General features: G+C 39.0%; 1 protein-coding gene across 1 annotated transcript; it reads left to right on the top strand.

The window, feature by feature from the left end:
* Window positions 1–128: 128 nt before the first annotated feature.
* calcrl2 (calcitonin receptor-like 2) lies at window positions 129–25,335 on the top strand. Its single transcript, XM_041055787.1, has 13 exons — window positions 129–236; window positions 12,219–12,276; window positions 12,560–12,734; window positions 14,753–14,860; window positions 15,474–15,586; window positions 16,895–16,986; window positions 17,385–17,514; window positions 17,777–17,930; window positions 19,548–19,608; window positions 19,993–20,059; window positions 20,463–20,681; window positions 21,166–21,207; window positions 21,444–25,335. The coding sequence occupies exons 1-13, from the start codon at window positions 187–189 to the stop codon at window positions 21,735–21,737; spliced, it is 1,563 nt and encodes a 520-aa protein (XP_040911721.1). The 5' UTR covers window positions 129–186; the 3' UTR covers window positions 21,738–25,335.

Genomic DNA, 25,335 nt, shown 5'->3' with positions numbered 1-25,335 from the left:
CTTTGGTTCTAAATTAAAACAAACACAAGCACAACAGTTTCCCCCCGTCCTTTATTTTGGAAGCGACAACAGGAAATAATGTATTTGGTATTGTACCTATCTTGACTGCTGCAGCGGAGTGATCGGGGTTGGTCAGTGTTGACAGAAGGGCAGCATGAGACACTTCTCCGCTTGGATCATGCAAGCATGGGGATATTTGGAGGAAAAATCAGTTTGACAGCTCACTCGGAGAAAAGGTAAGACGCACAGATCTCTGCTTTTTACTGCAAACTTTGGCTTTCAGACTCTTAACAGTCCAGACTTGACTTAATGTCGTGGTTTTATGAGGCTTCACTTGATTGCGGTTGTGTGAAATATATCCTCATCCACATAAGTCAGAGTGTAATACAATTTAGCCCTTATTACAAACAAAACAAAGGTATATAGCAATGCAATACACAAGAAAAGTCATGTGACTGCAGGAACATTGTGGTAAATGTTAGTTTAAGATAAGTAAACTGCTTAAGGTGCCTGTAAATTCAGTGTTAATCCTCATAGATACAGTTCTCAACCGAAATATTACAAGACTCTGCTCATTACCATTAAGCACAATAAGGTCACTGTAAACACTGAAGGCTTAAGACACACTAAAGGTTCTTATAGCATAATAATAAAGGAATATTTCTTTTTTTTTTTTTTTTAAAGTATATCATTGAGGATGAACGCAGGTTGAAGGAAGGTCACACCCTGAGCTGGCTTGTTGCCTGCTTCTGCAGTTGCAATTCTAAATATAATATGAATAGAAATGGATACAGAAGTAGAATAGAGTAGAACAGAATGGGGTGTTGCTGTGATTATCTCTATTAAATTCTGATACAGCAGATGGCCGACGAGTCCTTAGACAACATTAGGCAGCCTGCGGTGATTCAACAGTGTTAAAGTGGCTGGCATGTGGCAAGGACAGGTGGACAATATTGCAGCGATTTAGACATTTACTGGAAACTGACTGTGTCTCCTGTCATTAGCAGAGCTCTGAGACTCAGTCAAGCTGTGATCATCCTCTAATACAGCAGCTTTTAAAAAGCTTGAGTTGTATCAGAGTGTTTGAGCTTTTGTGGTTACTGAGGTGCAGCAGTTCTCTACATGCTGAGAAATGAAACTTAAATATTAATGACTGAGGCTATCAGCTTTCATTTCATCTTTTCCATTTGACATTCAGTCAAAGAAAACAGTGTAGGGTACATGGAGGTATAGATACACAAATCTACCTTGAACCTGTTCCCAGCAGGCTGGATGCACAAGTACTTTGTTATTTTCTCAAAGAATTTGCATTTCTCCTGGTTGATTTTCATTCAAGTTTACATGCACAATAACTATCACCACTAAACCCTACAGACTTCCAGGAGTTGCTCTCTTTGTAGGTGTTAATTCTTGCCTTGTTGAGTCTGATCCGTACAGAAAGGAGACCTGTATATATATATAGATTATATGTATATTTATTCTTATTATTTAGTTGTCACTCAGTGTAATAGAATGACACTCACTGATATTATTCTCATACTATCCTTGCACTTGCCCCTGCAAAATTTGCCCGGCAGCTTTTATTTCATCAACAAAGGCTATTTCCATGTTTGCTTTTTGAGTTTCTGTCTATAATTAGCTCCATTTGAGTGGAGTGTCTTCAGGAATACCCTTTAGCCCCTTTGCTTATTGTTGCCAGGTTGTAATCCTCACACCCAAGACATTGATCCCAGACCAGCTCCTTACTTGACTTTTGAATACCTCAGAATGATTCCTGGACTCTACTGTCTGACAGTGCATTTGCCCGTGGGAAACTATCACTCCCATCCCTCCAGTGTTCCAGTGTGTCTTTGACTGGAACAGCGTGCTCTTGCAAGGCAGCTATCAGTGTATTAATAGGTGTTTTGGCTGCTACTTTGGGCCCAACCCCCCCCTCCTAACTCGCTCTCCAGTCCTCCCCCATTTCATAACACAAACAAGCCAACAAGCCCCCCCCTATTTATTTTAGGATCAGTGGTAGATAACTGACGCGTCAGGGTTACATTACTGTGTGTAAATAATAGGTACAGGGGTTGTAGTTAGAGTGGCAAAGATTTCCTATCATCTTGCATCACATGAAGTGACTGAACTTTTGACAAGATTCAAAGCCTGATCTCTCATCACACGCTTGAGTAATTGGTCTTCATGAATAACAACAACTCCCTCTTATGTTTAGTTTGTTCTGTAGAGCTGAATAAAATCTTACCTGTTGCTCCGTTAAGGGATTCAAAACTGCTCTAACAATGGGAACCATTTTGTTGATGAAAATTTTGAATTGCATCCGATTATTTTACAGTGATGAAGTGTGGGGTGGTCATTTATTTCTATCTTTGCGACAATGCAAGAAAGCTGCGTAAAGGCGGAGCATGACATGACGTTTGAGTTAAGGAGATAAGGGGCTGTTTATATCTTGGTTTGACCATGGTGTTTAAGGAGCTCTGCCTCTCTGCTCTGGTCTGTTCTGCCTTTGCAGCTTTTACAACCCCATGGACAAAAAAGTACAAATGAAAAAAAAACAAAAACAATACCACATGGCAAGACTCTGGAGGCTGGAGGAGCTATTTTTGAGTCAAGCTATGGGAAAGTCCGTAATCACTTACACGTGGGCGGCTCAGTTGTTGTACATCCTGGTGCTGCTGGTGAGCTGGCTCTCGTCAGGTAGTGTTAAGAGCCCACTTTCCACAGAACTCAAGAAATGCCGGTGGGGACAGTACATGTGCGCTCATTCATAGTGGAAAATGGGTACAGAGCACGAGAATCACCTGAGGGCTGAGCACAAATGTAGCACTGTATTCTCTGAAGATCAACTCATATTCCAGACATGTACGTCTCTTTAAAGTTTGACGGAGAGGCTGCGTCCAAAACATTTGTTCTTTGAAGGCACAGTGCATCCCTTCTTATTCAGTCACCCCCTGCCTGCTGGTTTACGTACCTTGTTTGACCTGTAATTGAACTTCTTTGTAGTCATTGCATAACAGGATCTTGGCTCTCACTGTGCTACATAACTTGGTTAGCACACATTTTTTCATGTCTGTTGTGTTTCAAAGTATCTGCCTGTAAAGATGCATTGCGCAATGTTTTCTATATTAACATGGAATCATTTATGGATGCAGAGGATGTGAGATGTGTTGATCCTTGTCTCCTGGCTCTCATCAATCTCATTTCCAGCAGCAGTGAGCAGCTGATCTTAGTGAAAGTTTTGGTGATGAAGAAAGTCCAACATCTAGAGAAGCAGTCTGAAGACCCAGATATTTTTGTCAGGAGTTGTCTGAGACCACACTGGACCTAAAAGGAGACTCATTATTTAACTTAGAGCCCGGGAACATGTCTCTAACTGAACACTAATGCTGCTCTGTGTCTGCTGGATGTGCAAATAAGCAGTTGATTGTTAAAAACCTCAACATGGTTAAAACAAACTTGTCAGAATTTGAATTTGATGCCATATTTCTGACACTGGAATCGAGGGGGTCAATTATATATTATTCTCCCACACAGACAGTCCTAAAATCATACCCCCTGTATGCAGTGACTACCCGTGCAGAGATGCCTGAATAGTCTACTGTGTTACTGCCTATGTTTCTTGTCATGAAAACCAGTAGTGAAAAGAGTAATGTGTGTTACCTCAGTACACACAGTCAGCAGCACCAGCAGTATTACAACTGAAATAATTAGTGTCAGTTAACTAAAACTAAAATTAACTGAATAACCATTTACGCAAAGTTTTTAACCAAATATGGGAGAAATTAACAGGTTCCAGTTTCTCAAATTTGAAAATTTGATATATTTTTCATATATTTTAATTTAAATAATCAACTTTCTCACCTTTCAATGTCTAACAGTGTTTTCATATTTAAAAAGGTTGCAAGGATGTTCGCTGTGTCCACTCACTATGAAAGTCCCTTCCATGTCCCTTTGTGTACGTCTAACAATGGCTTATTTTTAACCTGTTGGGCTGTTTAAAAGTGGAGAGGGGAGTGAAGGGAGGAAGTGGTTGCAGGATGACAGAGGAAGATAATAGCGTCCTCCTCAACCTTCATCCTTCCTCCGTCTTCCCTCTCAAACAGACACACATAGACACGTAGTATTGCGTTGCTTCTCTGCGATTCTCTGTGATCGCTAGATCCCCCGCTGGAATACAAATCAATAGGAATAATGTGTGACCAGATGCACGACGGCACACACACAGACACACACACACTTCCTTTCTCCACAGATAGTTACATGAGGGAGCTCTGACAGTTTGTCCTATGAGACACTCAACCAGTGCAGCTTATTAAACTCTTAAAAGGAGGTGAATTCAGCATCAGTGCTGATTCTTAAAGTTACTCTGAACAAAATGAGAAACACAAGAAAAGAAAGATGCATCTGAATGATCCAAAATCACTTTGTTTAGCTGCTTTCTCATCGGAAATGTGATATGAAATTAGCCCTGAGAGATAGAAAGGAACTGAATACATACATGCTGTTATTTGTCATGTAAGGTTAAACCACCTCTTGGAGTGTACATACTTAAATTCTGCAAATTTATTGTACATACATTTATAAGAAGGACTTGTATTTTCCTTAAATGTTTCTTTTTCATGCTATGTTGATATTTCACATGGGCAAGCTGCACTTATTTGACTGTTACTAGTTACTTACCAGATTTTTTGAAAAGCAAAGATTCAGTCCAAACTCCAGAAAATGAATAAAAAAGTTTGTAGCAGGTCTACTAACAGTCAGAACATGTCAGTAATTTGGGGCCATTTTTCTGCAAATTTTCTTTACATTTGTAATTAGTACTATCAGTCTCTAAATAGGATCTTAATCTAACACGGATAGTATATATTGCAGTCTGTAGAGCTTATTACCTTAAAGTAATAGATATATAGAAAATTATTCAGCCACAATTTTAATAATCTATCATCCATCAATTCAAGATCAACAGTTTGCAAGCAAAAATGTAAAGCATTTCTGGTTCTAACTTTCCAAATGTGAATATTTAGTGGTATTATCAGTATCATTTGAAAGTAATTTCAATGAATGAATATATTTGGGTGTTGAGGTGGAAAATAAACATGCAATTTGAAGTCCTCCTTTGAATTAACATCAATATGAGCAGATTAACTGATAATGCAAATAATCATTAGTTGCAGCCCTAGTTTGTGAGGGTCTGCAGAGGGTTGAAAAGTTTTTTTTATTTTGTCTCACAACAATGGCTGTTTTCCATATGCTAATAACCACCTGGAAGTTATAATTTACCAGTGCTTTTACTGCATCACCACGAGCAGTTTCAAAGAGACTTAGCTCCTCATGTAAATGAAGGTTAAGCTGCTGTTTCTCATTCTTGGCCAGTCCTGGAGTAATTGGTTGTGTATTTTAGCTCCCTCTGGTTTTCCCTGGTGTTGTGTTTCTGGTAATTTATCTTATCTCTGTAAAACACTTTGCAGAATAACACTCCAACACTGATTGTTCCTGAGTAATTTTTGGGTTAAATGGTAAAATTACATTTTCCCTTTTGTTGTTGACAGAAGCAGAATTCCTGTCAGCTCTTTGTATTTTGTTTTTGTTTTGTTTTTCTCCTTTAAGATTTTACTGCATTTGTTTAGACAAATTCTATAGCAAATATCAAATATTCCACCCTGAAAAATGCAAGCCTGAACGTAACATAAGAACTCTGCTTTGGCACACACACACATTAATAGTTTAAGTTTTACTTAAGTTTAACTTTTGAATTTCCGCTACTCATACCTCATGCAATAATGACCTCTAGGGTCAGGGTAATATCCTGTTTTACATCACAGTAGCATCTGCAGTCCATTTGACTGGGTGCAAGGGCCAATAAACTTAAATCTAGTGCAGCAAAACAACAATATTTGGAGTTCCCATCATCCCGTCTGATGACTCAAGATCCCATGAGACCACTATGACTCTCACAGTGCGGTTTAAGGATGTTGAGTGCTGTCATTCTCTGAAAGAACTGGGAACAAGAAGACCAGGGTTTTTAAAATGACATAATTCTACAATTCTAAGTGTCCTTAAACTGAAAATTGTACTAGAGTAATATATAATAATACTAGAGATACTACTTTTTCCACAACAGTTACCTCAAAAGACCAGAATGCTGTGAGACTATGAGGCATACTGTGCTGTGTCTGTTACATTTCCCACCATTGGAAAGTCTTGCTCTGATTTTCCCACCTACACACTGAGAAATACAGCACAGTACATCCGACTCGTAAATGGAAAATTATCATTTCTTGGAAGTGATCCAAAGGCATTCTGGGAATTGTAGGTGATCATAATTGATTTAGAGGGAGAGGCAGTTTGAAAAAAAAAAATTTCAGCAGTTCATCAGTAAATAACTCCAAGAATGGATAAAATAATACAGAGTGGTGATATTTAAACACTGGAAGGAGATGAAAGTGTGGAACGCTGGCCAAGGCAACGCTTCAGGATTGTTGTTGAACTTGGTGCCTTATAGCCAGGAAAGCTATTTCTAAACTGTTGGCTGTTGCCAGGTGCAGTGGGGCTACTCTACTGTATGTCTGATTATGTCCAGGCGTGCCACAGATGAGTTACTGAGAGGTACAGCTTCTATCAGATAGATTAAACTGTATGATAGTATGTTCTGGACACTAATAGACACATTTATATCTAATTCTTAGCAAGAACACATAAAGGGACAAATTACTGGAGGCACTCTTTTTATTGACTAAGCCCCTCAACATTAATGACACTGATGACTCCTTTGATCTTAAGGTGTCATGTAAATAATTGGCTCTGGAAATATGTGTTGAATTTCCTCAGTTGAGGAATGTCTCTAAATGTACTGTAAAGCACCCTGAGGCTCGAACACAAGCCTTTATATTCTTTGTTTCTTGTATGCAGCAGCCAGTCAGACCAGATAAGAAGCACTCTTTCTATGTACATTCTATGTACAAAATAAGCTGTTTTTAATGTTTGACATTTCCATCGCTGTGATTACTTTGTTTCTGTGGCAAGGTGTGTTATTCATGCATACAAAAAAACACATTCTTTGCAAACACCCCTTACCCTGAACCCCTCAGTTGCCAAGAGACGCTGCTGTCGTTGGATGTGGGTATTTGAAGGCTGATACACAGGTTAATAAATTTCGGATTAAAGCTGCCAATAGCTGATGCTTTTGTTCTGTATTCTGTTGTGTTATTATGAATTTGAGTCTCCAACACAGGCTACACCCGTGGCCCAGTGTTGTTTCTACAGCTGTTACCAGACAAGCAAACCATGCATTCCAGTTTGCCAGTGACTGCTCTCAGACCATCAACACATCACACTGGAGAGAAAAATCAGGACTCCTTTAAAGGAATACACTGAGCTATTGGAAGATTTATCAAATAACATAGACTCCAACAACTACTCATGCTTCATTAGTAGATCATTGGCTATGATTGCATTATATATTAATACATAATAGCTGCTTTATGCAACTAAATATAGCTGTTTGAAAAATAATAAACAAATAATGCAAGAAAAAAACACTAAACCTTCATCCTCAGTTTGTAGTGTGCATTCTGTGTATTTGTCATTGTCCCATGAAGAGACCAAAATCAATATTATGTTAATTTGTCTCTCATTACTTTCATCTTCCCCTGCCTGTCTGTGGCATTCAGCCCCAAACCCACATATTCCCTCTGAACATGTGTAAATTCTTAAAAATGGGTCATGAATATATATATTTTTTTCTATGGATGTGATGCACCTTTGATTATTTTTATGGCAGCAGAACAGTGTATGGGGGAGTGAATCAAAATGAACTGCAGTGCCTATGTTCATCATAATGAGGGGACATGTAACCCAGTGCAGCACAGTGGCTCATTAATGTGTTTTTAATAAGTTTTGAACAGCAGTGGAGCTCCTTGGCACAGAGGAATAAGATTTATCAGGCTTTGGCAACACAGGCAGCTCTTGTTAGTGAGATTAATTCCTGGTGGTTTTGGTCTTTTCATAGGATTTGCTAATAAAAAGAAAAAATATTGAATGTGACCAGACACATTATGACATATTCTCATTACAGCTGAAAAACGTATACTGTGAATTTTTCATTGGTTGGTGCAGTATTTACCAGTGCAGAACGTCACCTTTAACTACAGTGCTAATGTTGGTAGATCATTACATTTCACAGGCTCAGACTGTTTTTTCTAACAAACATGGCTCTCAACATGAGGCCAGTTTGTTATCATGCAGTTCTGGAGTGAAATATTTTTTTTTCATCCATCTTTGGGTTTAAGCAGTGGCAGCTGTGCCCACAAAGGTCAGTGCAGCTCAGGTCAAAGTTCACTACAGACCTCTGCGCAGACCCATCACAGCAAAATACATACACTACATAATAACTAAACACCTGCAAAAGCTGTTTTTCCACTGTAAGGTGAATCTGCCTTTATCCTTTAAACTAAACATGGCTATATCAGCTATTTCACCTGTTGCATATTCTACAGGCCACAGTAGAAAGAAACAACTTGCAAGTGATTTTGGTGTTTTTGTCCTCATCGCGCTCCATACCTGAGCTAAACGACAGGACGATCTCAACAAATCCCTGATATAACCCTTTAATGAAAGCAAAAACAGCTGGGAAGAAGAAAGGACACACACAGAGTCAACATGAGACAGAGTGGCTGAGATAAATGTTGACAGATGACAAAGTAGGAAGAGAAAAAACAGAGGAGACAGAGACAGGTTGGGAGGAACAGACTGTCAAAGAGCAGGAATGAGAGGAAAACGAAACAAGAGAGGAGAAAGAAAGAAAAAACGGAAGGGCAGATGTGTGTGTGTGCTTGTGTGAATCGATTTTAAACTCCTCTTTTCCTCATGTCCCCTATGGGCGAGAATGTCTGGACACAAAAAAACTAGTTTATCTAAAGAATGATGCAAACGCAGACACAAATGTCAACATGGAGAAATATTGTGTTTAGACACAGTCGAACACACACTTTATCACATACAAACACACCCATACAAATCAGCTTGCACAAATATGTGCGTAAATTTAGTGTAAAATTGACTTTATTTTATAGACATTTAAAGCTTCAAAAAATGTCACAACTGTTTGCAAGACATGTTTTCTTTTTGCTGTGATTTTTGTGTCGCTGCACCTTCCTCTCTCGAATTTTTTAAAAATACTATTCTTTTGTATATGTGTCAGTTGCTCCCAGTCTCCTCAGTTAATAAATAGAGGTGATGACCATGGAGAAAATAAGGGACAAAAACACAGAGACAAAGGAAGAGATAAAGGCAGCCGTCTTTCAGTTTGTATTGTTAGCAGAAAGCAGAAAACCCAAACTACTTCACTACAGTTCACAGATTGATTGTACACAGTGTTTGTTGGTGACAATGGCACACAGTGAGCACTGCCAAGGTATTATAATATGAGAGTTTGTATGTCCTTGGATTTACAATGTCGTGACTGGGAACAATGCATTGCTAGAGGCAACTGTGTACATAACTGCTATAAAGACATTCATTGTTTGGTTCTTATTGAATGGAACTGTAATTATAAATGAATGTCTGTTTGTGGGTGTTTGTGACTGTCTCTTTGCGTGGTTGTCGTCGCCTGCAGAAAAAAGTGCAGCCTGAGGGAAAAGATGTCACAGTATTGTTTGAAAATCAGCAATGAGTGCTCAGCGGCAAAGATGGGGATGGATTTATGAAAAAAGATCATAAATGTCTTTAAATGCTTTATATATTTTTTAATATTTTTGCTTTTGTTGATGACAGCTGTCAAATTGTGGGGCTGCATTGTCTGTCAGTGGAAGGAAGCAATTTAAAGATCAGATCATAGGCTTATTATGGGCTGATTTAATGTTTAATATGCAGTGTGATTTCTGGTGCAGTGGGTTTAGGATGTAGCTTTCAAGTATTCTATGCTTTGCATGTGCACATGAAAGAGAGAGAAAGGGAAAGATGGAGAAAAAGGAAAGATGTATAATGTCTGCACTTGACACGCAAAAGCGTTTTAATGCCAAGAGGCCTTCAGTAATGTTATGTCTCATTTGTTTAATTCATACGAAAACAGAAGTGTAAAATCAACAATTTGCCATTTTACAGGGGGCTCACACTGTTTTTTTCTGCAGTGTAAATGAACAAGATCCATCATGTTAACTAGAAAGATTTATGGTGGCAGTTATGCTGTTATGTTTTTGGCAGCATTAAAAACCCATAAGCAGAACTCAGACTCACGAACAGGTGGAATAACGTCAAAGACAGTTTATTGCCAATAAGAATGATGTCCTTAATGTTGGAGCAGGGCAGACTGGGGGACACACAGGCTTTAACAGGTTGAGGGTGTAATAATACTCATGATGAGTCAGACACACATTACCACTAGTGTCAATGTGGCAAAGAATGAAGGACCGGCGTTCTTATAGTAGATAAGATGATTAGACACAGGTGAGCAGGAGGTCACCTGGTGGCAATCAGAAAGTAGGTCGACCACACCCAGGCCTAAACACACATACACACAGACAGGACAACAGACAAACAAGGGACAAACAAGAAGCACTGGGAGAGAGGAAACAACAGAAGCACAAGGGATAAAGGAGAGACTGTCTACTCCTAACAAATGCACATTTGGTTATTGTCAGACTGATGCAGGCTAGCTGTTTCCCCGTTTCCAGTCCTTATGCTGACTATTGTTTCATATTTAATGGTCAGACATGAGAGTGGAATCATTCTTTTCATCTAAACTCTCCACAATAAAGCAAATAAATGTATTTCTCAAAATGTTAAAATACTGATTTAACACGAGCCAACTACAGTTTTTAACTACATGGTAACAGTTGGCACAAGTTTACAACAGCTGTTAGAAATACAGAAATACAGCAAGCATTATTCGTGCATAATTGTGTTTAATGCATGTCTGAAATTTGTGCAACTTTCTGTGTGTTTCCAGCATCAAAGCATGCGTCACTGCAAAAGATTACTGACAGGTTAGGTGCACATAAATATTACATTCTTGAACACTGAGAAGTTAGTTACCTCAAATGTTTTAATAATTACCTTTGTGTCTTGGGGTGATTCAGAAGAGCTTACTGCTGTACACCCTTTGTACATCACTCCCTTTACACAAAATCAGCTGAACAGTATACATCAAGTTATGTTCGAAATGCTCACAGAAACATATTTAATTAAAATGCTTTCTTTTAGTTAAAACTGGGCTATGCCTTGTTTTTCCCTCTATATACTCGTCAACATTCATGAAACTCTCTGGCTGTATGTGAGCAAGCAGAGCAGATAGAGAGGGGAAAAAAAGTCCAAACAAAGAATGAAGAATGGATTTTCATACTATTCAAAGCACTGGTTCCTGAAACCCTCGCACCCGTGACACACAACATTTCCCACATTTCTTTCTCCTTTATATCTCTCATTTCTCTCAAATGTCAAAATGTTTTCATTACCCTGGCCTCAAAGAAGAGCGTCTTGGCATGAATTTGAACTGTAACTGCTTTTAACATTCAAACTTTAACCACTTGAACTCTTAAGCTTCCAATGTTCCATTACAATTCCCCTCACAGTTGGACCATATCACATGTGTGGTGGTTTTCAAACCACTTAAATATTCAAACCCATTTTTATATCTGCATTATAATATTAAATTGGATGGATGTTACAGTTCTTTAAAAATAAAACTATTAAAAATTCTGCATTTCATTAATACCTGAAATGAGCATCTGACATAGTCACTGACAACAAAATCATCACTTTTTTATCACTTGTATTTACAGCAAAATTAAAGAACACAGAACACACTAAAGGGAACGTGCTGCTCTTTTGCCCAAAAACAATGATAAACACACATCTGTTTCTCTGACCCTGAGTGGAGAGTGCAGAGGATTGACTGCAGGAGCATGAACTTCCTGTCCTGATAGATGAGAAAATGCACATACTGTAAATAAACATACATAAGTATGCTCATAAAACCGTGCAGTCACGCACGCACACTGGAATCCAAACTACAACTGTAAATCTGTGCAGAATACTTTGTTGACGTATGCTCTCACAGTCTAGCGCAGTCTATTATGCTTCATGTTCCCAGATTTCTCTTTAAGAATTACAGTTATGGAATAAATTACAGCATTTTCTTCAGGTGCAATGACATATTGCACGGTGACTTGGCATAGAAATGTAGAATAAATGCACTGACCTTGTTCCTGTTTCTCTTTTAGAGACATGTGGAGGACCCTAACACTCTCACTGATAGTTGCAGTGGCACTGGGCACAGAGGTGAGCACAGCTGTGTATCTGTAGATGCATAGTCTTCTCCTTTTCACACATTAATAGATGTACTACAACATGTAATGTAATTGGAGTGCTTGCTCTGGGGTCAGGCTCTGTAAAGCGCTTTGAGACAATTTTGATTGTGGAAGGAGCTATATAAATAAAATTGAAAAAGATAAATCAGAGGAGCATGTTCATTGTACCAGGTATAGGTATTTGTGGACAAGTTTCCCGATTGTAAAATCTCTAACATACCTTATCTGTATTTTTGGATGACTTCACTACCTAGGTCTCCCAGTCTGAGGATGTGAGCTCCATGGTGACTATTGAAAAGGCAGTGCATGGGCAGCCGGAGAATTTCAGTGACATATCCGCTGTACTAGGAATGTCTCAACAACGGATTCTGGCTGCTCAGTTTGAGTGCTACCTGAAGATAATCCATGATCCACCACATACAGAAGAAGGTGATAAGATTGTACCTATTGTTCCAGTTATTCACAGTTCTACTGATAACAGCCATCCGACTGGCACCGACGTCTTAATGTTATTACAGGGTTTTGTTTCTGGCAGATTTTAGATAAATGTTAATCGCAATAGTTCAATTGCTGTGGCAGTTTTAATGAGCTCTGTCCCTGTGTAAATGTTATCACTTACAGTGCAATTTAAAAAATGTAATCACAGGATATCCTTTAAAATCTAAAGCTAATTTTCATTATGCTCAGAAAGAATAAAATTAGCGCCATGCTGGGATCCACAATGAAGATATGAACAAAAGGGAGAAAAGAGTTGGACCTTCAGTTGATGATCCTCAGGAGACAAACAGCAAAACATTCTTTAGAATATTTCATATTTTGTGGAAATCCTTTCTTCCATCTGCAGTGAAATAATCAATAGAATGCCCATTCTGCTGGCAGCCACACTTGACCAAGCCACGGCAGAACCAGCACCATGTTTGACGGATGCGGTGGTGGCTTTGGGTCTTGAGCTGTTCCTTTTGTTTTCCACATTTTCACATCATTTTGATAGGGGTTGATTTTTGTTTCAGCAGTCCATAGAACTTATAAATATTAAAAAAAAAAAAAAAAAAAAAAAAAAAGTTAAATTATGAGACATTTATTAATTCCTTTTTTAAAAAGGGAATTAATAAATGCTTTTACAGCATCAGTGGCAATGCTTACCATTCTCTGCAATCTATCTCAGGGACTGTTTGAAAACTGCTGTTCTTGCCAACCTTCATGTACCAGTGGGTGTTTTATGCCTTCTGGTTTTAGGGGCCAGTAATGAGCATATTGTGGTCTGGTGCACCACAGTGGAGCAAAAAAAGATACACACTAGAAAACTTGCCTGGCCAGGGGACACTGTTTTAAAGTTTTACAATAGAGAAGACTTCACAGATGTAGGGTGAAAGACACCATGGTATGTACAAGTCAGTACACATTGCTAAATAATGTGTGTGCTGATAACCTTTCTTTATAACATGTAGATTTAGATATGTGCATTGCTGGCTGTCCTGCCCATTAACAATTTCCAGTATTTGGTCACACTAAGAGAGAGAGAGAGAGAGAGAGAGAGAGAGAGAGAGAGAGAGAGAGAGAGAGAGAGAGAGAGAGAGAGAGAGAGAGAGAGAGAGAGGAAGTGAGTCTGAAAGAAAGGAAACTTGCCCTTTGTCACTTTGCCTGTTACCCCGCTCAGTACTTCACTGCCTTTGAAATGTTATTTTGTGCTCTATTTCCCAACATGCCCCTGTGTAACCTGGTACTGCCAGGTTTCCGTCTATTGTTGACCCTCTTTGTACAGGCTAGCTGCGGCCAGACACATAGTTTATATAAGTGTTACACCATTTATGTTGGATAGATAATTTATGATTCATTCAGTCAGGGAGTTTATTAAAGATTTAAAAAGTTCCCTACCTTTCTGACTCTCTGTTGACATGTGAGACACTGACAGCACAGACTCATTGCACAGCTGTTATAGTTTATTACAATAGACTTCAGTTTTGGCCATGCTGTTCCTTAAATGTTCATTTAAATGTAATAGTGATACTAAAAGTGATGTGATCATATAGTGTATACAGACATCAGTAGTAAGTTCATATTCTACATAAGACAGCAGCTTTTATTTTTGCTGTTCTTAACATGTAGTATCTGAAACATCTTTGCTTGGAGGAATCGTGATTGTGATGTAATTCCTTTTACGGTTTGTTTGACTTAAGTAGAGGAAGAACTTGAAGGTTGGCAGGATCAGGGTCATTGTAGCCTCAAGTGCTAGACAGCGAAACAGCACCACCTACCGAAACTTCAACAAAAAATGGATGACTGTATTAGGTGACTCACTTCATCACTTTGAAACTGGAGATGGAAAAATGTTACAACAATTCTTGTTTGTTATTATTGTTGCCCAGAGGCAGAGTCATACACGTCTGTCCTGTCTAGTGTCTGCGAGCACTGCAAGTTCAAGGTTATGTCTGTACTGCCTTCTGTAGGTACTTACTGTAACCGTACGTGGGACGGCTGGCTATGCTGGGGGGACTCACCTCCAGGGACAGTCATGCAGATGTGTCCTTCTTACTTTATGGACTTTGACCCTGCTGGTGAGGCCTTAACACACACACACACACACACACACGTTCTCACAGGCCTCCGCATTCATCATGTTGCTTCCATCAGCAGTGAAATATTCAATAAAATGTCGGCTCCTTTGGTAACCATACATGATCAACAACATGTTCAACATATGTGGTGCATGAGCACTTTGACTCTACCAGCTTCTTTTTGTATGTTTTGGTTAACTGCAGCCAGGCCTTTCAGGGTTATGCTGCTGTGCATGAACTAATGACACAATTAGTAGCCAAGTGTCCAATTATGGCTGAACTACTTTCAATTTGGGCACTATGTGTTTAAAGGGTTATATCTCCCACAGAGTTCTTTCTTTATTGATGTTAGCCTCCTCAAATTAAAGCTGACACGTGGCACTTTAACATAGTGTCTATAATTGTACTTCAAATTGAATGTACTGAAGCACCGCGCCTGAAGAACAAAGAATGTTTTTGTTCTTCTACATTAAACGTTAAACCAGGCAAAAGGCACTGATACAGAAACATGTGTGATATAATGAACTTTTCATCATCTATTTTTTGGCACCTGAAGTCACCAGAATCAAACTGTAAAGAGTGTCTGAGTAAATTACAATTTTGTCTTCAACAGAGAAGGTTACCAAAGTGTGTAATCCTGATGGCCAGTGGTTCTATCATCCAGAGAGCAACCGAATCTGGACTAATTACACCCAGTGTGAGGCCTACACCGGAGACAAACTCAAGGTAAAACACAATGCAGTGAAAGTACTGTGTATGACTGTTAATTCAGTAATGTGCTTTATAGGAATCAGCAAATCAAAAAACAAGGCTCTTTGTTCTCTTTAAATGGACTGATGCATAATAACCACATTAAATAATGTCTTCAAGTGCAGTTAAGCACAGCAACATTTGCCTAATATTCCTGGATTAATAACTACTTGTTACAAAATTTACTGATTTGCACTAAACCCTATAGTGTGAACTATGAAAAGACGAAATTCAAAGGGCAACAAGTGCACCTTTGTTTTGTCATGATTTGGAAATGTAATCTGAACCGACTACAGGAAGAAACACCAGAAGGGTTCATGACAGATGTTGATATCTGATAGAAGTTTCCCAACACATGCTTGGACAGTAGAGCATAGCGACATGACCTGAGTGTAAACTGCAGTCTGCACTCACCGAATCATGTCCCCTGAACTGGCATGAAGACTGGAGACTGTAAACTACAGCAAGGAACCTGGGTCCACCGGGCGTAGCTAAAGTTACAGTTGAGCTAACGGAGTCAGATTTCTTTAAAATCTCCAAACTGTCATAATCTCTATAGGATCAAGGGTTAGCTTGTGACTTTAATTCACACGCCCTGATTCGCCTGTAACTAGGCGGTGTCTTTGTATTGTTATGAAGAACAATAAACACCACCCTTACTACACTGAGCTAATCAAAGTACAATGTATGCTGCTGCTATTTTATGTTCTTATGGTTGTTGTTGTGTGGCGTTGTTTGTTATTTCCTCTGTAAAATTGTAATATATGCTTGATCTTTGAGATGTCAAAGATCACAGGAAAACTCCTAGTTTTTGTCTAGGATTGTTTCAATCCACCTCATGTCCACGGGAACAGTTTACATTTACATAATCATGCAAGTTACTTAGGACAGGGGACAGTACCTCAATTCCGTTGTACTTTTATACAAAGTTTGATTGTGCAATGACAATAAAGATTTATCTTTATCTTTATCTGTATTTGTTCCACTTGAAGGATGGAGAGGCTCACAGCACCTGAGCATGCATGTTTTTGTAGGAACTGACATTGTAAAGATGATGTAAACCCCTGGACATTGTCTCACGAATCTCAATTATTTGCCATGACATTTGGCCAACAATGCCAAATGTGTATCTAAATTCATGGCCACTCGGGAAACACCTTTCTAAGGCTTCAGAAATATTCTCTATACATACGTTTCCTTTATTTTCTTCTGTGCTTTGACAGCATACTGTATAGTTAATAAGTGGTGAATTTATCATAATAAAATGATTTTTTTCTCCTGCAGTTTGCCCTCAGTCTCTACTACCTGGCCATGGTGGGTCATGGTCTGTCTATCGTCTCCCTGATTATCTGTCTGATCATCTTCTCCTACTTCAAGTGAGAGTTTTCATCTGTCTGCTCTGACTGAAAATTTCTACAGTCTTTATATGTGCATTTACTTACTTTTTCTTTCCTATTTGCAGAGATTTATTGTGTGTTTGGTTCATGTTCCCATTGATATGATCAGTGTGTTTTATCCCACATGTATTGTACAACTGACTAATACTAAGCTGGCTGTCAGTGATTCTAATGAAATATTTTGATCTCATTCCACACACATCAATGACTATGTTATATGCAAACTTTTTATTAGTCAAGCTAACTGCAGATAAAACTGATATAGTTACATTTAATTTGTTATTAAATAACTAATACTAGTATGAGCATTTAAAATAATCTAGAGTATCATACCTGATAAACTAATCCTTCTCTTTCTCTGCCTCGCTTTCTTCTAGGAGTCTTAGCTGCCAGAGAATCTCCCTCCACAAGAACATGTTTCTCTCCTTCATCTTGAACTCCATTGTTACTATGATGTGGCTCTCACTCAGTGCAGACAAGAACCAGACCCTGAATGCCAGCAACCCCGTGAGCCACAGAACTATATTTCAACGCATCACACTAATGAATTTCAGTTCACTTGCCTAATGTCGCCACGTTAAAAATGTCCTACATTTAACTTAATGGTGTGTTCAGTGGGTATTGTAATTCAAAGCATTGTGGATTACACAGCCTGGGTGTTTTTTTTTTCTTTTTGTTTTTAACAAATATTTGTCTTTATGGGTTGAAATTTGCCTCTAATTCATCATGATACATTTGAAGTGAAGTTATGCCATTTCCTGTCCATCAGGTGAGCTGTAAGGTCCTGGCTGTGCTGACTCAGTATACATCTACTTCCAATTACTTCTGGATGCTGTGTGAAGGAATCTACCTCCACACGCTCATCATAGTGGCCGTGTTTGTTGGGGAACAGCAGCTTTTCTGGTACTACGTCCTAGGATGGGGTGAGTCAGGAGGATTTTACATTTTACTGCCTCTTCCAGCCCCTTTCATGTGGTGTTTGAGTGTAAGCTGCTTCCATCTTGGGGTCATGTTAATGGAAAACATCATATGGGCCTATAATTGCAGATGGCCTGGAAGATTCAAACAATGTCTGCAGAAACAACATATAAGTATTTAAGTATTAAGATGCATGAGGATCTGCTGCCAGCAGATAATATATATTACATATAACTTTTCTTACTAATCATTTGATAGGCTATATATTTAGAAATAACATTAATACAATTTCTTGACAGAGCATTTTGTGACCCACACTCTGATTATGACAGTCATTCACTGGTAAGATGCTAATAATAAACACTTGAAATACCCAAAGTTACTGCATTATTCTCAACAGACACAGTTTTCAAGGTTACCAGTAATATAAAACATGAATTCACTTATAAATACACCTGGATAGATGAACGCATCTACGAAGGATGCCAAGATTTTTGTCTTGTGATCTTTTACTGCACTGTGAGCATCAATTTTCAATGTAATTCAAAACAAAAATGCAACCTTGATGGCTGGATAAGCCTGAGGTTAGATAAGTGGACTTTTCACGAGAAACTCTCATCCAGGCTTTGGCCTGTGTGTGCAGCCACATTTAACCAGCTTTTATGCATTAGAATAGGATTCTTTTTTGTCTCTCAAAGGCTCACTTTAAAAAAAAAAAAACATATCTATACTTCATAGCCTTCCTGTGATGAGCATGTGTCACCTCTACTTCTAACTCCCTGCTGTTGCTGCTAGAACAGCAACTGAAACGTTTGTGCCTTCAGCTTTCTTGAACTGACTAGACTCAACAACTTGTTATTTGTTGTTTAAAGGAAAAGTTTGACATTTTGGGTAATACTCGCTTTCATTAGTGTGACAAACGCTGCCAGTCTCATGTCTGTCCGAGCAATATGAAACTACAGACAGCAGCCAAAAGCTTAGATTAGAATAGAAACAGGGACAAAAGGCTAACCTAGTGGTTCCAAATATAACACAACCAACCCAATGGTGCCTCTGAAGATCACTGACTAATACATTATATCTTGTTTGTTTAATCTGTTTAATCAAAACTGAAGTGTAAAATTAACAATTTGCTAATTTACCAGGGGTTACAGCCAGTAGCTGTTAGCTTAGTTTAGCACTGAAGACAATAAATCTTGTTTGTTTCCAAAAATGAAAGTATAAAGCCAACAATACATTACCCCTGTAGCCCCATAAATTGACAGTTTCTCACTTTACACTTTTGTACAGGTTAAACAAATTAGATATAATGTGTTAACTATAGTGAGCTTTAGAGGTGATTATAGGTGGATTTTATTACCTTCAGACACAGCTAGGCTAACTACTGCTGCTCCCTGCAATGCTAAGCTAACCGTCTCCTGGTTCCAGATTTTATACTGAACGGACAGATATGACAGTGGCATCAATGTTCTCATGTAACTGTTGGCAAGAAAGTGAATAAGCCTATTTCCCAAAATGTTGAGCTGTATCTTTAAAGGTCATTAAAAAAAAACCTGTATACAACTGCAGAAGCAGGATGTCAGTCTGATATTTCTGTCTGTGTTTCTGGTCTTTATTTTAAGGTTTTCCCATCATTCCTGCCTTTACGTATGCTGTGGCTCGCGTGCTCTTCTTTAACGACAAGTAAGATGTAGCTACCAAGATAATTATCCATACAGATGTCACCAATGTAGTTAAATGTGCTGCATGTTTACTGTACTGAAGCTCAAGTCCAGATCAAGCAACTCAAGGTACGTTGTCCTCTGTAACATAACAACAGACCCTGTCCTCCTTCCTGTGACCTTCATTTAGTCTGTTTGATCACTGTCAGGCTGAGAGGCATTGAAAGAAATCGATTTGCCTCATCAAGTGGAATTTCTGTGAGTCCTTTGTTCACTGAGTCTTGCTCTGAAGATGGATGATTCAGGCTTTCTCTAAGCCCCCTGGCCCTTTTTTGTCACCGTGTAGGTGATGGTTCACAGGAATGGTGCCAAGAATTTCAGTTCTTACTTTTTGTTTTTGTTTCAGTTGTTGGATCAGCTCAGAGACTCAACTGGTCTACATCATCCATGGGCCCATTCAAGCAGCATTGTTAGTGAGTAATTAACAAAATATATTTTATATAAGGTATTTGGTAAATTTGCAGATGCAGATTTTATGTGTTTGGTTAAAAACTGACCTTCAAATCTGTTTTTCAAAGACTTTGTGCACAACTGGTAGAGTACTTTTACCTGAAACTCCTTATGCAACTTCACACCATGACACAGATTTAAGTACATTGCTGTCAGTCTATTCGGGTTAGGGGTTTTCTGTTTTTGACACTTAAATTCAAAATGTTATCTTTGGCTTCACATGGTTAAATTCATAACCTTATATGAAGGTGCTGTTGTAATGCCACTATCAAGCCAGTCATTGTTATTACTTAGATAATATAATTTATATGTGTTTCTTTCACTCACCCATCCATCTGACCACCAATCTACCATCAATCTATCCAGGTGAACTTTTTCTTTCTTCTGAACATCATCCGAGTTCTGATCACCAAGCTGAAGGAGACCCACTGCGCTGAGTCCACTGCCTACATGAAGGCAGTGAGAGCCACCCTCATCCTCATCCCACTGCTGGGAGTCCAGTTCATCCTTTTCCCCCGTAGGCCAGAGGGACGCATCAGCCGTGCCATCTATGAATTCTTTATACATATTTTCAGCCACTTCCAGGTACAGTCAATAATAAACTGCACACTGGAGTTTGAACAAAGCCAATTCTGCAGTGTTAAGCTGCAAGTGTTTCTTATGAATACAAGATTTTACATTATCTGTTCCAAACATAGCTGGTGTTTAGCGTAAAGACTTTTCAGAGTGTTAAGTACCATTAAACCCATTTCAGCACCACCTAAAGAGCTCTTTCATCAATTTCCATCACACTCCAAAGCACAACAGACCCATTCTCTGCTCTTGAATTTGAATAAGCAAGTGCCATTTGGTTTGTCGCTTTTGGAAATTGGACATACAGCCGAATGTTGTGATAGTCAGTTTCAAATTCACGGGAGCTAGAGAGGAAGAAACTATATAACATCCACAGTTCGTGCTTTTCAAATAAACTGAGTGATTTTACTGATGAATTTAGATGCATTAATTACAAATAATGTCACTGACATCTGTTTCTGTATTCATATTTAATCTACGTCTCATTACATTGCAGGGTCTCCTGGTGGCAATTATATTCTGTTTCTGCAATGCTGAGGTATGTTAAACTACCATATTGCATGTTTCAACTAACAATAACTTATTACTTATACCCAGATAATATAAAATCTGTTACATGCAAGATACTGCTAAGTCTAAAACTAGTTAAAACTGGAATAAACTAACCTCTAAAACTAGAGAAAATTTTTATTGACATTTATTTAGAAAAAAAAAAAAGATAAAATATTGATAATTATACTTAAAACTCCTTTGGCTGTCATTGATGATGTCCAGGCCCAGGCAGCACTGCGGAGGAAGTGGGCTCAGCGGAAGTTTGTGTGGGGCAAAACTGGCTGGGCAGAACAACCCATTACCAACAACCACTTTAGCTACCACACCAACTCCTCCATCACTGAAACCAGCCGTGCCACCATCAGCTTGGAGCAGCCTGTTGCTGTGCCTCTTGAACAAAGTAGCCACCCCCTGTCCGGGGTGCAGAAGAAAGACAATGGGCAGCAAAAGAACAACAATACTTACAGCAATGGGGAGGTGGACTTGCTCAACAAGCTGGAGACCACTGACATCTGACTGGATACAGCACAGAGGTGACAAAAAGACTGAGGTTGCAGGAAACACAGAGGGATTGCAGGTAAAGGTCAGCTGATTTGGCAGTGTATGTATGTACATAATATTTGAAGAGCACTCAAGAAGCATGTGATATTCACACAAATACTCACACATTTTTTCATCTCCAGTTTTTGGAATTGTAAGAACTGATGAGAAAATTCATTTATGTCATGATGCCATCCTGTAATCCTTGCATAATCAGGTGTTCTGTTGCTGGAATTAAGTCAGTTTATATAATTCTGTTATTCTTTGTCTTCCTTGTTTTCATAATATATTTCCTGTCAGAATGAAAAAAGGGACAAATCCCAGACCTGCCGCCTTGATGTCACAGATGCAGAGCTGTATGTTTGTGTAATCTGTTGCCTTATGAAGCCTCTGAATGCTTTACCTGTACACCACTGTGACCAATGAATGTCATAGACAACTGATGACATGCTTTCATCTTAGAAAAATAATCTGGACCTTGGAAAGCCAGCATCTCCATATCATGTGTTTCATAGAAATAAAACTACAGCACACTGAGAGAATCGTTGCCTTAACAGGATGAAACACAACAAAAGCAACACAACAATAGTTCACATTTTGATTCACATTTCCTGTTGATGTGAAAGAAACAGCATTTACTCTGTCAGAGGAAGTGTGTGGTCGCCAAAGTTTTGAATATATACAACTTAATTTCCACAGTATTATGGACTAATTTGTCTCGCAAAGGCAAAATGCAGTAACTACCTGAGTAAAGATAAGAATTTGACTTTCTGACATTTGTTTTACCACACAAGTACAATACTACATAGAATATACATCATTTCTACTAAAACAAAGGAACAACTCTTTAAGAGATTCTTGAAGATAGAGGTAGGGATGCCAATTTCAGAAGATGTTCCTTAGTTCCTTAGAATGCAGTGGCAGAGAAGAAGCATAGGCCTGTATGACTGAGTTCAAGTTGATGGGTGCAGACCCACCCTGTAGGCAAGCATTAGCGACTTGAATTTAATTCAGACCATCATGAGTAGCCAGTGAGGATAAATGAGCAGCCAAGTGATATGTGGCCTTTTAGGTTGATCAAAAACCAGGTGTGCTGGGTTTCACTGGGCACGAAAGGAGACCCGCTAGACAGGCATTGTAGTAGTCAAGGAGAGAGTGACCGTGGCCTGTACCAAGAGTTGGGTGGCATACTGAATCAGGTATGGCTTGATTTTTCTTATGCTATGTAGTGCAAAGCTGCACAACCAGGAGACAGATGCAGCATAGTCAGGTGGATAGCTGGCATCAGTCATGACACACAGGTTTCTCGCAACCTAGGCTGGGGTAAGAGATGATTTATGTTGATGGAGAGAGAGATTAGCCAAGATGACCAAGAGTTTAGTCTTGTTAGTGGGTCAAGGTTGCATTCCTTCATCCATGTGAATATGTGTCAGAGACAAACCAAGATCCGCACTGATCTTCTGACAGGAATGATGGTTATAGTTGGGTGTCATCTGCATAGCAGTGATATGAGAATCCATGCTATCGAAGAATCTGACCCAGGTGGTGCAAAGAGAAGGGGCCCCAGCACCAAGTCTTGGGGCAACCCATATGGGGAGGCGATGTTTGTCCTTGCCATGACACACTGAAAGATGCCCACTGACGCAGGATTCAAACCAAAAATGCACTTTGCCCGAGAAGCCCATATCAGAGAGTACAGACAGCAGGATGCAGTGGTGATGTGTCAAAGGCTGCTGATAGGTCCAGCAAGATGAGAACTGAAGACTGCGCTGCTTCTCTGGCTGCCCTCAGGGCTTCTGTTACAAGACAACAAGATCATTTCAGTGAAGTGGCTGCTCTAAATCCAACTGATTTGGATCAAGTAGGTCATTTCGTGAGAGGAATCCAGAGAACTGTTTGAAAAACCACCCTTCCAAAAGCATTGGATAAGAATGGAAGTGACGAGACTGGCCAAGAGTTCTCAATAGTGCTGTTGCCCAAGCGCATTTGAATACAGTTGGACACATTCCCTAAGCCACTGAAGCATTTATCACACGTATGATTGCTGGCACAATGGTGGGAGATATGACTTAGAGGAGGTTGGTAGGAATGGGGTCTAGTGGACATGTAGTGGGACGGCTGCAAATCAGAAGTTTTGATACTTTGTTCTCACTGAGAGGGGTGAATAAAGAGAAGCACCGTTGACTGGAGGAGACATCTGTTTTAGGTTCTGCGGCAATTATCTTTTGGTTAAGACAAATCATAAAAAGGCATAAAGGCATTCAGATCTTTCTATCTCTTACACAGTTTACTGAAAACTATAAAATCTTTTTTTCTCAACTTCACTGCCTCTGTTGTTAATTTCAAGCCTGGTCTGATTCAAACTGATTTACTTCATGGAACTAGATGATGTGCTGAACATTATGGGTTATGACTCTTCGAATTCAAACTTGGAACTGAACTGTGAGTGCAGGAGAATTACTGGTGCAGAGATAATGGAGCTCTGAAGTGAAGCAACAATTTCACTCATACTGCATCTCCTCACTCACTCGATTAATGTTGCCATGGGTCAGGGCATTTTGGCAAAAACACAGCACACAAAGGGCAGATTCAGAAACTCTATGGTGTGTGAGCAGTGTGTGCACGTGTACTTTTCACAAACAGTCCCTCCAAATTTGTTTTATTATCACTTTGTATTATAACGTTAATTTTATTTGTAATATGACAGGAGATTTTAATCTGATATGATGCTTTAATACACTGAAAATGTAGATCTCCACATTTAGAATTCCATTTTGAAATGTTTCTGTGATGAATACAGCTTTTGCAAACACAACAAGACTGTAAAAAATTAGTGTATAAATAGTTTTTTTTTCTTCTTAACTCCACTTCAGTCAGCATGGGGAGGAGGCGATTTCAAAGATTTGTCTTGTCATTTATTATGATAGTGTTCCCGTTGCTTTGTGAAATTCTATATTATTATTGATGTAGCGGTTGTTGTAGCTAAATTTGGCTGTTTTTGTGAGTGGTATTATTGTTAATGCAACACACAAAACACAATATGCTTTTTTTTTTCTCTCCAAATGCACAAATATAATTTACTGCCACTTTCCTGATTTAATAGTTTTTCCATTGCACATGTACTTTGCTGTATGTACACTGGCAGGCTACAGTACCAGCACCATTTCAGTTTCCACAGGAATACTGAGCAAGTCTTATGTTTGAAAGTGAGTAACCAGCAGATGTGTTTTGGTGTCCTTCCAGAATGCATCCACACACAACATACTGGGAATACAAATGTTCCAGTGTGGATACAGCAGGGTACACTGGTGCATAGGGAATGAACCACAACTGTGGTAAGAAAACAGCTGAGTATGAGATGGCTCTGTTAAAGAGCTCTCAGCTCATTCTGCCCAGGGGCCTAACCCCGCACACCTCTGCCAATGAGAGAAATAGCTGTCATGGACATATTTGCAAAGAAATTGAGAAACATTCCACTAAAATGTTAAAAGATATGTTCAGTTTAAGCATGTTACTGTATATGTATTTTTAACACTGCCATTTACGTGTGGAAATAAAGTTGTTTGAACATAAA

The sequence above is a fragment of the Toxotes jaculatrix genome, chromosome 2 (assembly GCF_017976425.1).
Source record: "Toxotes jaculatrix isolate fToxJac2 chromosome 2, fToxJac2.pri, whole genome shotgun sequence".
Lineage (NCBI taxonomy): Eukaryota > Metazoa > Chordata > Actinopteri > Toxotidae > Toxotes > Toxotes jaculatrix.
This window is presented reverse-complemented; position numbering and strand designations above follow the sequence as displayed.